The sequence below is a fragment of the Indicator indicator genome, chromosome 2 (assembly GCF_027791375.1).
Source record: "Indicator indicator isolate 239-I01 chromosome 2, UM_Iind_1.1, whole genome shotgun sequence".
NCBI lineage: Eukaryota > Metazoa > Chordata > Aves > Piciformes > Indicatoridae > Indicator > Indicator indicator.
In genome coordinates this window covers 65552025-65565210 of record NC_072011.1, presented here as the reverse complement: position 1 = coordinate 65565210, position 13186 = coordinate 65552025, and the positions used below count along the sequence as shown (strand labels likewise).

The window sequence follows — 13186 nt, the reverse complement described above, 5'->3', positions numbered from 1 at the left end:
CCAGCAGAAGATGTATTTGCTCACTCTGTAGGCAATCTGGGTTTGCTCTGGAAGAAATAAAGAAGTCTTTATTTGCTTAAATTCAGAATGGTTCACTGCAGCATGATGTGGCTGTGGGAATAATTTCAGATCAGTAAGAAAACCTAGAAAAGGCTCTGTAAAAAAAAAAAGTACATATTACCAGGATACCGTTGTGCAAATAAAAAGAAGCAAACAGGTGAGATCAAGTTGTTTATTTGCTCTTATTTCACTCTTTTTTGGGTTTTTTTTCCTGCACCATACATTCTGTTAATGTGGAGGATCCTGCTACCAGCCAATGTTTAAAACCTTTTTCCTTTCTGTATGCCAAAGGCTAGTGCTAGACTGTGCCAGTTGTGAATGGGCTCTGCTCAGAGCTTCTAACAATTAACATTCATTCCAATATCCACTCAAGACCAATCTGCTTCCTAGCGTCATGTCCCTGCTAATTCATTTTTTGTTTTTCTGTTCCAAGAGTTAGGAGTTTATCACTTGAAGGCATCTGCAGTGATAAATTAGTAATAGTTCATTTCTGTGTTTGATTAGCTCTGCACTGTCAGCCTGTCTGTGCTGGGTAATGGATGGTTTACACTGAGTTTCTCCCTGACTACTTTACATAATGAGGGACATCTTGAGAAACACACCTTTCACTTCTTTTTTGCTTTTTTTTCTTCTTTTTTTCCTTCTTTTTTTTCTTCTTTTTTTTCTTCTTTTTTTCTTCTTCTTTTTTTTTTCTTCTTTTTTTCTTCTTCTTTTTTCTTCTTCTTTCTTTTTCTTCTTTTCTTTTCTTCTTTTTTTTTCTTTTTTTCTTTTTTTTTCTTCTTTTTTTTCTTCTTTTTTTCTTCTTTTTTCTTCTTCTTTCTTTTTCTTCTTTTCTTTTCTTCTTTTTTTTCTTTTTTTCTTTTTTTTCTTCTTCTTTTTTTTTCTTCTTTTTTTTTTCCCCTGCTGTTTAACCTTTCATTTTAAACCATGTTAACAAAGACAAACGTGGCACCACTAAAACCCCACAGCCACACAAATACTTCTGCCATGTACATTGGGCTTACAGGACAGGATGAGGGAGGGGATTTCTGCCCCTCTGCTCTCATGAAACCCCCTCCTGGAGTACTGCATCCTGTTCTGGTTGCCTCCAGCATAAGAGGGATGTGGAACTGCTGGAGGGGGTCCAGAGGAGAGGCCACAAAGATGATCAGAGGGCTGGAGAACCTCCACTGTGGGGACAGAGAGATTTGACTCTGGAGAAGAGAAGGCTCCAGAGAGACTTTAGAGCAGCCTTCCAGTACCTGAAGGGGCTCCAGGAGAGCTGGGGAGAGACTTTTTACAAGGGCTTGAAGTGATAGGACAAGAGGGAACGCATTGAAGCTTGAGGAGGGCAGATTTAGACTGGAGATGAGGAAGAGGGTGGTGAGACACTGAAACAGGTTGCCCAGAGACTCTATGGATGTCCCCTCCCTGGAAGTGTTCAAGGCCAGGTTTTGTGAGGCCTTGAGCAACACCTGGGCTAGTGGAAGGTGTCCCTGCCCATAGCAATGGGGTTGGAGTTGGGTGATCTTTAAGGACCCTTTCAGCCTAAACCATTCTATGAGTCTATGACTATTCCATATCTGTTGAGGTCTCCCTATATGTTAGCTCTCTTCACCATATTACATCATCTAACCTGAACCCAAGCCATGTGAAAACCTAATCAAGATTGCTAAATTCATGTCAGAAAAAAATAATTCAGACAATAAGCAGGTGTTCAATTTCTCTCTTTTTTTTCTTTTTCCCCTTCACCTAAGCGATAAAGAAAAATTCCAACAAAAAATCACTTGGGTGAATTGTTGTCTGTGCAAAAAACCTCCTCATTTTGTCCTTGTCTGGTGGAATTATTAGAATTGTGTTCAATTTTAGAAGCAAAAAGGATTTGTGTGCTAATTAGAAAGGGTTCTGTCTCATTACTGAATAAGAAGCACTTTTATTTTTACTTTACAGCACTGAATAGCCTTGGAATTGCTTCTTGGAGGACTAGCAGAGACAAGCATCTGGCAAAGGTTTTCATGCTTGGCCTCTGGAAACCAAAAAAAACACCAAAACCAAAAACAAACCCAACAAACCACAACCCAAACAACCAGAGCTTGGACAGATGCTTGCTGCAAAAGCACAGCTCCAAGAAGTAGTCTGTAATTTAAAACTGTCTTGGAGAATTGCAGCAGGAGCTTCCTGCTTGGCAGATTGTGGTCAGTATTTGGGAGATTAGAAAGAGCTACATTGAGATTATTGACATTTCAAGCCAGCTGTTCAAGACTGAAGGCTCACAGATTGATAGAATGGTTTGGGTTGGAAGGGAACTTAAAGATCATCCAGCTCCAACCTCTCTGCTATGGGCAGGGGACACCTTCCACCAGCCCAGGTTGCTCAAGTCCTCATCCAGCCTGCCCTTGAACACCTCCAGGGTGTTCACATCCACAGCCTCCCTGGGCAACCTGTTCCAGTATCAGACCATGTCCCTGTCTGTTGCTGAAAGGATTCATGTTCCCTCTCTGTTTAATGAAGCAAGGCCTCATCCAACCTGGTTGTATCATGCCACTGATTTTAAAGCAGAAATTCCTATTTTATTTTATTTTATTTTATTTTATTTTATTTTATTTTATTTTATTTTATTTTATTTTATCTTATCTTATTTTACTTTATTTTACCCTATTTTATTTTTATTTTATTGTTTTATTTTATTTTGTTGTACTTTATTTTACTTTATTTTATTTTATTTTTTATTTTATATTATTTTATTTTTTATTTTATTATTTTATTTTATTTTAAAAAGACTTAGTTTTCAAAATCAAAAGTGCAGTTGAGGACATTTTCTGCTGCTTTTTAATGGCAGGCAACCAGAAATCCACATTTATTTACTCAGATTGCTCAGTGAGGTACATTTCACATTATTTGTTGCCTTTGCTTTTCCTCAAGGGGTCCAGCTTTCTAAAACAGGAATGCTTTTGGGGAAAGGAATCCCAGAATTGTGTGTCTGGCTGTTCATGGAGACTAAATGTAAGCATTGTTTCCAGAACATGCATGCAAGAAGACTTTTATGCACTGCTTGCTTTCAAAAAAACCCAAATCAAACAGAAATAATATAATGTGCTGTCTCCCAAGGACAGCAGAAAGAAGCTGTTCAAAGGGAGGGTGTCAGTAAATCACAGCTGCCAATTGGGAATGTGATGGGATGGACTGCATGCAGCTGTGAGGTCTTTAGCACACCTGTAGGTCAAAGGCAAGGAGCAGATCTGTGCAGTCTGATCCAAGTTCCCATCCCACCACCTGTTAGGTTAAAATGTGGTAAGCAAAGGGCATCCCTTTGCCAGGGAGCTTCTCTCAAATGTAGACTGCAGATCTCCACTGAAGAAAATGGGAGTTAGAGAAGAGAAAAGATCTTAGAGGCTTGACTTGGGGCCACCCTTACTGGTTAGAGTTCCTTAAAACTGTTCCCTAGCCTTCATTCTGCAGTGCAGCATAAATACCAAAGGTAAATCCTTTGCTGCCCTATACCAGAAGAGTTGTCTCTGTTCTTGGAGCGTCCTGAGGGCAGTGTTGCTTCTGAAGTGTTGAAGGCCTTCTTGTGGCCTTCCAGTATCTGAAGGGGGCTACAAGAAAGCTGGGGAGGGACTTTTTAGGGTGTCAGGGAGTGATAGGACTGGGGGAAATGGAGCAAAACTAGAAATGGGTAGATTCAGATTGGATGTTAGGAAGAGATTCTTCCCCATGAGGGTGGTGAGAGACTGGAACAGGTTGCCCAGGCAGGTGGTGGAAGCCTCATCCCTGGAGGTTTTTTCAGCCAGGCTGGATGTGGCTGTGAGCAGCCTGCTGTAGTGTGAGGTGTCCCTGCCCATGGCAGGGGGGTTGGAATTGGATGATCCTTGAGGTCCCTTCCAACCCTGACAATTCTATGATTCTTCTCCTGCAGCTGTAAATATGCTCAGCCATCAAAGTGTTTCCCTCTGCCAGGCATTGTGTGAGTGCAGCCCTGTAGATGTCATGGTTTGGGGTTTGTTTGGGTGATCTTTTTCCCCTCTCCATTGCACATTCTCACAGCTGCTTTGTTTCCCTTCATCAACCGTTCCGATCTTTACTCCGGCGCACTCCTTGCGATTGAGAAGAGCAGCCCAGGACCAGCTTGGGCCAGAAGGATTGCCTCCTGAACACTCATGTCTCTGTTCCTCTCTCTTTGTTATCTTGAATACAGGTGAATCTGGTGTGGAAGAGTGGGCCCAGTGGAGTACCTGTTCAGTTACTTGTGGTCAAGGGTCGCAGGTGCGAACCAGAACTTGTGTATCACCTTACGGGACACACTGCAGCGGCCCTTTAAGAGAATCAAGGGTTTGCAATAACACTGCCCTCTGTCCAGGTAGTGTTAGCAGCCAATAAATAACATTGTGGATATATTTTATTATTATTATTATTATTATTATTATTATTATTATTATTATTATTATTATTATTATTATTATTATTATTATTATTATTATTATTATTGGTGTTTTCTGGAACTGTATAATGATAAGCATTTGAAAGTGTTGTTGCTATTCTAAATGTGATTCTGGTTTAATGATGGTTTGTTTCGGACCTGAACTTCGGAAGGGTGTTTCAGTTAGAGCAGAGCAGTGGGGGGAGGTTTACTTCCAGAGCAAGCAAGAGATGTGGAGCAAAAGTACCTTTGTAGGTGGTTTGTATTTCTTGCAGCTTCATGTGTTGTTTTAAAGTCGATATTCTGTGGTTTTCCAGAGGGTATTTCAGGGTTGCATTGAGTTGAAAGGGACCCTCAAAGCTCACTTTGTCCAACCCCCCTGCAGTCAGCAGGGACACATCCAGCTAGAGCAGGCTGCCCAAGTCTGAGCTTGGATGTCTCCAGGGATAGGGCCTCACCCACCCTGATTCAGTATTTCGTCACTCTTATTGTGCGGAACTTCCTCCTGATGTCCAACCTAAACCTGCCCTGCTCCAGTTTCAAACCATTTGCCCTCATCCTATCCCCACAGGCCCTTCTAAACAGGCCCTCCCCAGCCTTCCTGTAGGTCCCCTGCAGATACTGAATTATTATTTTATATATCTATATATAGGTAAATATAGATAAAGATAGATAAAGATAGATATAGGTATAGGAGGCCAGTAGGAGGCGTGCCCACAGAGAAACTTTACCAATGCACTTGCCTAGATGCCTGTCTATGCCTGTATCCTTTGAGAGCATCCCCAACTGAGAGGCCGACTTGTCGCCTACCACCAATGCTGGGGCTCCCATATCAAAACACCTGGCTAGCCAAGACAGGACTGGCTCATTATCTCCTCTGATGTAATCCTTCCTCACATGTCTAATTTCCTGTCTGGGTGCATTAGCTGACTGTATGTCATCCTCATCATCATCATCATCATCATCATCCTGAGGTCGCTGTCCCCATAATCCTATTTTAATCCTCCGTTGAATTTCTTTGAGTTCAGAGGCACTACCAGCAGTTGCTAATCTACCAGGGTCTACATCCTGACCTACATTTCCATCATCCATGTGGGGTCTCAAGAGGTCTACCAGAGTTTTAAGGCTAACCCTCTCTTCCTCATCAGAAGGATCTTTCTTAACAGAGGGACCCTGAGTAGAAGGACCCTCATCTCCATCTGCACCATCTCCTGCAGCATCTGCATCTCCTCCTGCAGCTCCTTTGCGCTTTCTGGTGATAGTGGCAACCAAATTTACTGGCTTGGTTTTCACATTCACAGCAGAGTTGGAAGAGCAAGTAGCCTTATGTCTTTCTTGACACAGTGCTATCAGTAGCCATATGATTATTCCAAGAAGCAACAAATTTAAGATTAAGGCTAGTACAAGATATCTAGGGTACCACTGGTTACAAAGACCCTCTGTAGTTGTAAGAGGAGTAACAAACTCATATGTGTCTGCTAGCAGATCCATAGTTGAGTTACCATAGCTTCTTAGCCCAATAAGACCATAACAGAATTCACCAACATTCAGTAACTTGTTCTTAACCCAAAGAAATGACTTATATGCCACATATCTCACAATCTTGTCTATCATGCAGGAAACAGCCCATCTGTAGACAATCACACTGATAACAGAGGAAATAAAATTACTCAAAATCCAAAACAGCTTCATTTTGCTTCCTAATCTGAGCAGAAATAAATCAAACAAACAATCGAGCCCCACGTTGGGCGCCAAAAATAAAAAGTGTGTCGGTGTGAGCTGAAATTCCCCCCCACCGACAATAACCAGGCTAGCTCAGTCTGGAAGCAAATGAAAAGCTGTATTTACAAGCAGATGAAATGCAATGAATATGTACAAATATACAAAATTCACAACATTTACAAATATATACAATCAACAGAAAAACACAACCAATCTCCCTTTGCTTCCCCCCAAGGGGACCCTCCCAAAGGGGCCTCTCTCTCCCAGGAGCTTCCCCCCCAGACCCCCCTGGACAGAGAAGCAGAGTTAGTTAAGCAGAAAGTTGTTTACTTAGCTGCCAAGGTCAGTACGTGTTATCTTCAGCCAGAAGAGAAGAAGAAACAGCAGCCAGACAGCCCAGCAACTGCCCCCACTGCCGAACACAGAATGTGCAGAGTGCCTACTTTGTTTTGGGTAATAGTTCTTAAACATTTCTATCTATCCAATGGAAGTGTTTAGAACAATCGTTATTTTGATCTCTTACACCCAATAGTGACTTATTTACATTCTTTCACTTTCTCTGTTCTGAACTTTGCAAGGAAAAATTAAAAAGACAGTTTCAAACCACCACAGTATAGATGATATAGATAGAGGTAGAGATAGAGATAGAGATAGAGGTAGAGATAGAGATAGAGATAGAGATAGAGATAGAGATAGAGATAGAGATAGAGATAGAGATAGAGATAGAGATAGAGATAGAGATAGAGATAGAGGTAGAGGTAGAGACAGAGATAGAGGTAGAGGTAGAGATAGAGATAGAGATAGAGGTAGAGGTAGAGATAGAGATAGAGATAGAGATAGAGGTAGAGGTAGAGATAGAGGTAGAGATAGAGATAGAGATAGAGATAGAGATAGAGATAGAGATAGAGATAGAGATAGAGATAGAGGTAGAGATAGAGATAGAGATAGAGATAGAGATAGAGATAGAGGTAGAGATAGAGATAGAGATAGAGATAGACAGATATTATTATTATATAGTGTAAAGGATAGAATATAATCAGAGAATATTGTCTGGTTTTCAGAAAGCATTTGCAAAATACAGATTAGGGAAGAAATCCAAACCATCACTACATGAAGAAGCAAAAACTGATTAACCAGGTGGGTTAACCCATGGGTTAAGTAATAGGACTAGGAACAATGGGTGTAAGCTGCAACCCAAGAGGTTCTGAGGAGAAACTTCTTCATTGTAAGTGTGACAGAGCCCTGGAGCAGGCTGCCCAGAGAGGTTGTTGAGTCTCCTTCTCTGGAGACTCCCAAGCCCAACCTGGATGTGTTCCTGTGTGCCCTGCCCTGGGTGATCCTGCCCTGGCAGGGGGGTTGGACTGGATGATCTCTGGAGATCCCTTCCAACCCCTACCACTCTGTGACATTGCAGGTCTCTCACTGTTCAGAAGATTGTCTTCTAGGCAGTGGGCCAGGGTAATGTCTTCCTGGACTTGACTTTACAGTAAGGTCTTCATGGACTTGACTTTACACTGTTCTGGCAAGAAAGGGCAGCATCTTCCCATCAAAGGAAGAAAGATCAGACTAAAGGTATCACTTTGACACAAGGTAAAGGCAATCTGTATCTGGCATCAGAGTTTTCTTCCTCCTTTTGTCTCAGGCATCTGGACACAGTTGGAGCTCAGCAGTAGCTATACACTAAGGATAAGTGAGAGGCAGGTTCAGGCTCAAAAAGCACATCTCATGCCTTTAGACTCAGCTTGTGGATCTGATTCCTCTGGGATGGGCAGCAGAAGAGGAAGGCATATTCCCTGTGACCACATTAATTTCCCTCTGCTTGACATGCAAGAAAAAAAACCCACAACTTTAAATGCCTCCCTTCAGAGGCAGAAATTCCTCAGGTCTTGCTAACATTTGATCCCAAGAGGGTGCTGAGCCACCTTCAGCTGTCTGGGGAAGCTCACTCCCATTTTTGAAGTCAGCTGAGCTGTCATGCAGGGAGAAGCCCCTGGACTTTATCTCAGTGAGCAGCAATCTGTGGAATCAACCTCTCTTCTTGTTGCTGTGTCTTGAAGAATATCAAACATCAGAGCTGATGCATCAACAGGAGGAGCATTTAGGAACCTCTGTAATGGAAAGCAACCTTCAAGAGTGAATCTAGAGAAGCCCTCCCTGTAAGAACTGCTCTCAGCACCTAATGCTTTCCTTCTCATCACATTTTCTAATAGTTCAGCATAGAACCCCCCCAGGCAAGGCTGAATTCAATTACTTGAAGTGTTCCTCATACAAATAGGGCAGCTCTTTCTAAAAAGGTTTAGGATAACTTAGAGCCTGCCAGAGGTGGGAGGCATTGCAGAAGCCTCAACTTAAAAGTACAAAAAATAAGAAGTTGGAAAAAAAAAAAAAAAAGAAAAGAGGAGGATTAGAAAAGAAGAAACATTCCCAAGAGTCAAAGACACATTTAAGGATTGCCTTGATGCTGCAGGAAGTATGAAGATGAAAACACACAGTCCTGCACTGGGACTGAGATGCAGGTTTCCCTGCTTTCTTCCTCATGATTACCTCAGAAAAGGAAAAGCTTTTAAATCAGCTAACTGCACAGAATTTTATCTTCATTCTTTCCAATAAAGACTGAGACTTGTTCATATCAAAAGAAACAGGCAAACAAATTTCATGTAGTGCAAAAGCCAAGGAAGCTCAGCTGCTGTCAAAGTCGATTCATGGAGTGCACTGGCTTGGAAGGAACCCTCAAAGGTCATTTTAGCAGGGGGCTGGAGCACCTCTGCTACAATGACAGTCTGAGGGAGCTGGGGGTGTTCAGCCTGGAGCAGAGAAGGACCTGAAGGGAGCTACAAGAAGGCTGCAGAGGGACTGTTTGCAAAGGCCTGCAGGGACAGGACCAGGGGCAATGGTTTGAAATGAGAGCAGAGCAGACTGGGATTGGATGTGAGGAACAAGTTCTGCACCAGGAGGCTGCTGGAACACTGCAACAGGTTGCCCAGGTAGGTGGTTGGGACCCCATCCCTGGAGATATTCAAGGTGAGGCTGGACAAGGGCTGTGGACAACCTGATCTAGTGGAGGATGTCCCTGCTGACTGCAGAGGGGTTGGACTGGATGGGCTTGGGAGGTCCCTTCCAATCCAGACCATTCTATGATCTTTTCCATCCCCAATTCTTACAAATGCCACTATCCAGCAAACTTGTAAGCAATGCTCACATAAAAAGCCTGCTCCACATTCTCAGGTCCCAGAGGAGCTCTGTCCTTCCCCATGAACTCCCACCTCAGACTATGGCTTTTGTTTCCCCATCACTGCTATCAGCATTGCTTACCAGTTCTCACTGGCCAGCAGGGACACTGCAAAGATGTTTTCCTTTCCAGAGCACCAGAGCTGGTTGTGATCTTTCTGTCTCACATTACTTTTCCTAAATAGTTAGTCTTCTGGGCTTAATCTTGCATGTTGTTTCAGGTAATTACAGCAACCTTTTTAATTTCTGTTGGGCTCTGTCTGGCTGCTAGGTCACTGTGTGGCAGTGTGCAGGGTGAGCAATGTAGGAATGTGCTTTTCCTAGTCACAGCTCCACTAATTTTGCCCAACACCTCTTTAATTATTAGCTTAAGTGTCCTCTATCTTCATTAGATGATGTACCCTGACTCAGAGAGCTGCACAGCTCAGGTCCATGCATAAAAAACCACACAGTTTGTACACTGGCATAATGAAAACCTCTGCCTGACAAAACAATCCAGGCTGAACAACCCCAACTCTCTCAGCCTTTCTTCACAGCAGAGGTTCTCCAGCTCTCTGATGGTTTTTTGTGGCCCTCCTCTGAACCTTCTCCAATATCTCTTTCTTGTCCTCAGGACTCCAGAGCTGGATGCAGCAGTCCCGGTGAGGTCTCACCAGAGCAAAGTGGTAGAATCACCTCCCTTGTTCTGCTGGCCACAATGCTTTGGATGCAGCCCAGGATGTGGCTTCCCTTTTGGGCTGTCTGCACCCACTGCTGGCGTGTGCAGCTTTTCATCCAGCAGTACCCCCAAGTCCAGGCCATGCTTCTTGTGATGCAGCCCAGGATATGGTTTGCCTCCTGGCTGTGCTTCTTGTGATGCAGCCCAGGATATGGTTTGCCTTTTGGGCTGCCAGCACACACTGCTGGCTTATGCAGCTTTTCATCCAGCAGTACCCCCAAGTCCTTCTCTGCAGGGCTGCTCTTAATCCCTTCCTCCCCCAGGCTGCACTGATACCAGGGACTACCCTGACCCAGGTGGAGAACCTTGCGCTTGGCCTTGTTGAACTTCAGGACTTCTTCTTGAGGCCTTCTTCTTGAGGCTGTAGGTCCCTCTGGATGCCATCCCGTCCCTCAGGCATGTTGAGCACACCACTCAGCTTGGTGTCATCTGCAGACTTGCTGGGGCTGCCCTCCATTGGTGCCATTGATGTTGATGTTCCACAGCACCAGGCCAGTACCACCTACATCAGCATCCAACGGCCAGAACAGCTTTTCACTATCTGTACCATTTAGAGCTGAACAGACCAAAAGCAATTAAAACTCATGGAAAAAAAAAAAAAGCAAACCTCCCAAAATACACTTGTAGGATGAAGGCCAGCATGGCTTAATGTCCTCCTCCTCCTCCCACCTCACAGCACTTGCATCTTGGGAACACTGTGGGTGTTCGCTTCAACGTGACGAGGTTCAAAGAGTGGCAGGGGAGAAGGGAAAGAGGCTCTGCAGTAATTCAGACTCCTTCTTCTAGCACTGCTTTTGACTGGGAAATTGGCAATAATCTGATTTTCTTTTTAATTTTTTGGGTTGTGTTGTTTTTTTTTTTTTTTTGGGTCCCAAATAATGAAGCTTGCATCTGAAACTGCGTTGTAGACAACAGTGACTCCTCTGTGGGCCAGCTCTCCATCTGCTGCCATTTGGCATAGCTCAGCTGGCTCTAATTCAGCAGAGCAGTTATATAGGCTTGTTGCATTTAGAAATGTTAAGGGAGGGGAAAAAAATATTCAAAGGTAAAATAGATTAAATGAAAAATGTTATTTTAAAGCTGCTCTGGTCGTGCTGGACACTTCAGGAAAGCATTGAAGAGATTCCCTCTCCTTCTTGGTTTGCTGATGTTGTTTTCTTAGTGTTATGCTTTTTCCATCCTTGACTTTCTTAGCTGTCTACCAGTTACATGCATTCAAGTCTCCAGAGACAAGAAGCTACTGTGAAATTTTGACTTCATCAGCTGAAATTTGTCATGGATGATGATTTTTGGGCACAGCTTCCTTTAAAGCACCGACAGATAGAGGCTGCTGTAAGTTTGGGTCTCCCCAAAGTGAAACATTTTAGTTTGGCTTCTGTTCAGATCCCAAATCACAGAAGAATAATTCTGTGGTGCTGCTAACAGGCAGCCGCTCTTGCCAGGAGAGATGCACAGCCTTTGGGTTCAAGGCAGTCTCTTTCAGAAGCCCCTCAGCACACGTTTTTCTCTCTTCAAAATGAAGACAACTCATCTAAAACATGTTGACAGCCTCAAACCTGCAAATTAAATAATGGACTTAACTCAGATGTACCCTGAAAAGCCTCAGCTGATGTCTACATAGCATCAAGACCTTTTTCATCTCTTTATTTTTTCCCTTACAGAAGAATCTTTTTTTTTTCTAACTTGGATTTGTTTTGCTTTGCTCTGGTTTGGATTTTTTTTAAGTTCTTGTTGCACCTGAGCATCTTGGATCAGCCACCATGACATGGGGAGATGTAACAACTGCTGTTTGGAATCATAGATTCATACAATTAGAGGATGGTTTGGGTTGGAAGAGACCCTCAAAGTTCATCTTGTCCAACTCCTCTGCAGTCAGCAGTGACACCTCCAACTAGATCAGGGTGCCCAGGGACACAACCAGCCTCACCTTGAATATCTCCAGGGATGGGGCCTCAGCCACCCCTCTGGGCAACCAGTTGAGATGTTCCAGCAGCCTCATGGTGCAGAACTTGTTCCTCACATCCAACCTAAATCTGCTCTGCTCTCATTTCAAACCATTGCCCCTGCTCCTATCACTGCAGGCCTTTGGGACAGTCCCTCTGCAGCCTTCTTGTAGCCCCTTCAGGTACTGGCAGGCTGCTGTTAGGTCTTCCCAGAGCCTTCTCTTCTCCAGGCTGAACACCCCCAGCTCCCTCAACCTGGCCTCATAGCAGAGGTGCTCCCAGCCCTGAGATCATCTTTGTGGCCCTCCTCTGGACCCACTCCAGCAGGTTGATGCCCTTCCTATGTTGAGAGCTCCAGAACTGGATGCAGTTCTGCAGGTGAGGTCTCTCCAGAGCAGAGCAGAAGGGCAGGATCCCCTCTCTCCATCTCTGACCGCTCTTGATGCAGCTCAGGCTGCCCTTGGCCTTCTGTGCTGCAGTGCCCATTGCTGGCTCCTGTCCTGCTTCTCCCTCACCAGCACCCCCAAGTCCTTCTCTGCAGGAACACTTCGATTTCTAATTCATTTTTTTTCTTGGATGATAAAACTAATAAATAGAATTGGACCTTAGAGACAAATCTGCATTCAGAATCTAAAGCTTTGCCCATGATTAAAAAAAACCCCAAAATACAGCTTCTTTAGCTGATGTGGCTGGACCAGGGTAGCTGTCTTGAGTGTAGATGAAATGTAGGGAATGATGTGCAGATGCAGTCATCAATTTAGGAGTTTTAGACCAGTTCAGGTTTCCTGCTTTTGACCAAAATGTCACAGTTAATGAAGGTTTCTAAAATAACTCCACTAAAAGTTGTCACTTGAATTTGGAATGCTCCTGAGGGGAGATTTTGTGGTTGGTTGGTTGGTCTTGGGGTTTTTTGGGTAATATCATGCAGATTGATGTGGTATTTAGAATAAGATCATTTAAATCAAGCTAGCCATGGAGGATGTGGAATAATCATTGTGGCTTTTGACCACTTGTGTGTGACCAACTCAAAACCTCTAATCAACTGAGCTGATATCCAGTTGGTTCAAATCTTCCCTCTATGAGGCTTGGTATTTTCTGTCAGGAATCATTTCTCAGATG

The 13186-nt window shown here is 43.6% G+C and overlaps 1 protein-coding gene across 1 annotated transcript in view; it reads left to right on the top strand.

Annotated features, from left to right (window-relative positions):
* ADGRB3 (adhesion G protein-coupled receptor B3) overlaps positions 1-13186 on the top strand; it is a 496325-nt gene that overhangs the window by 191498 nt on the left and 291641 nt on the right. Inside the window, exon 3 of the mRNA XM_054392660.1 lies at positions 4235-4396. Within this exon, the coding sequence (XP_054248635.1) occupies positions 4235-4396 (162 nt within the window). The remainder of the gene's footprint in view (positions 1-4234; positions 4397-13186) is intronic.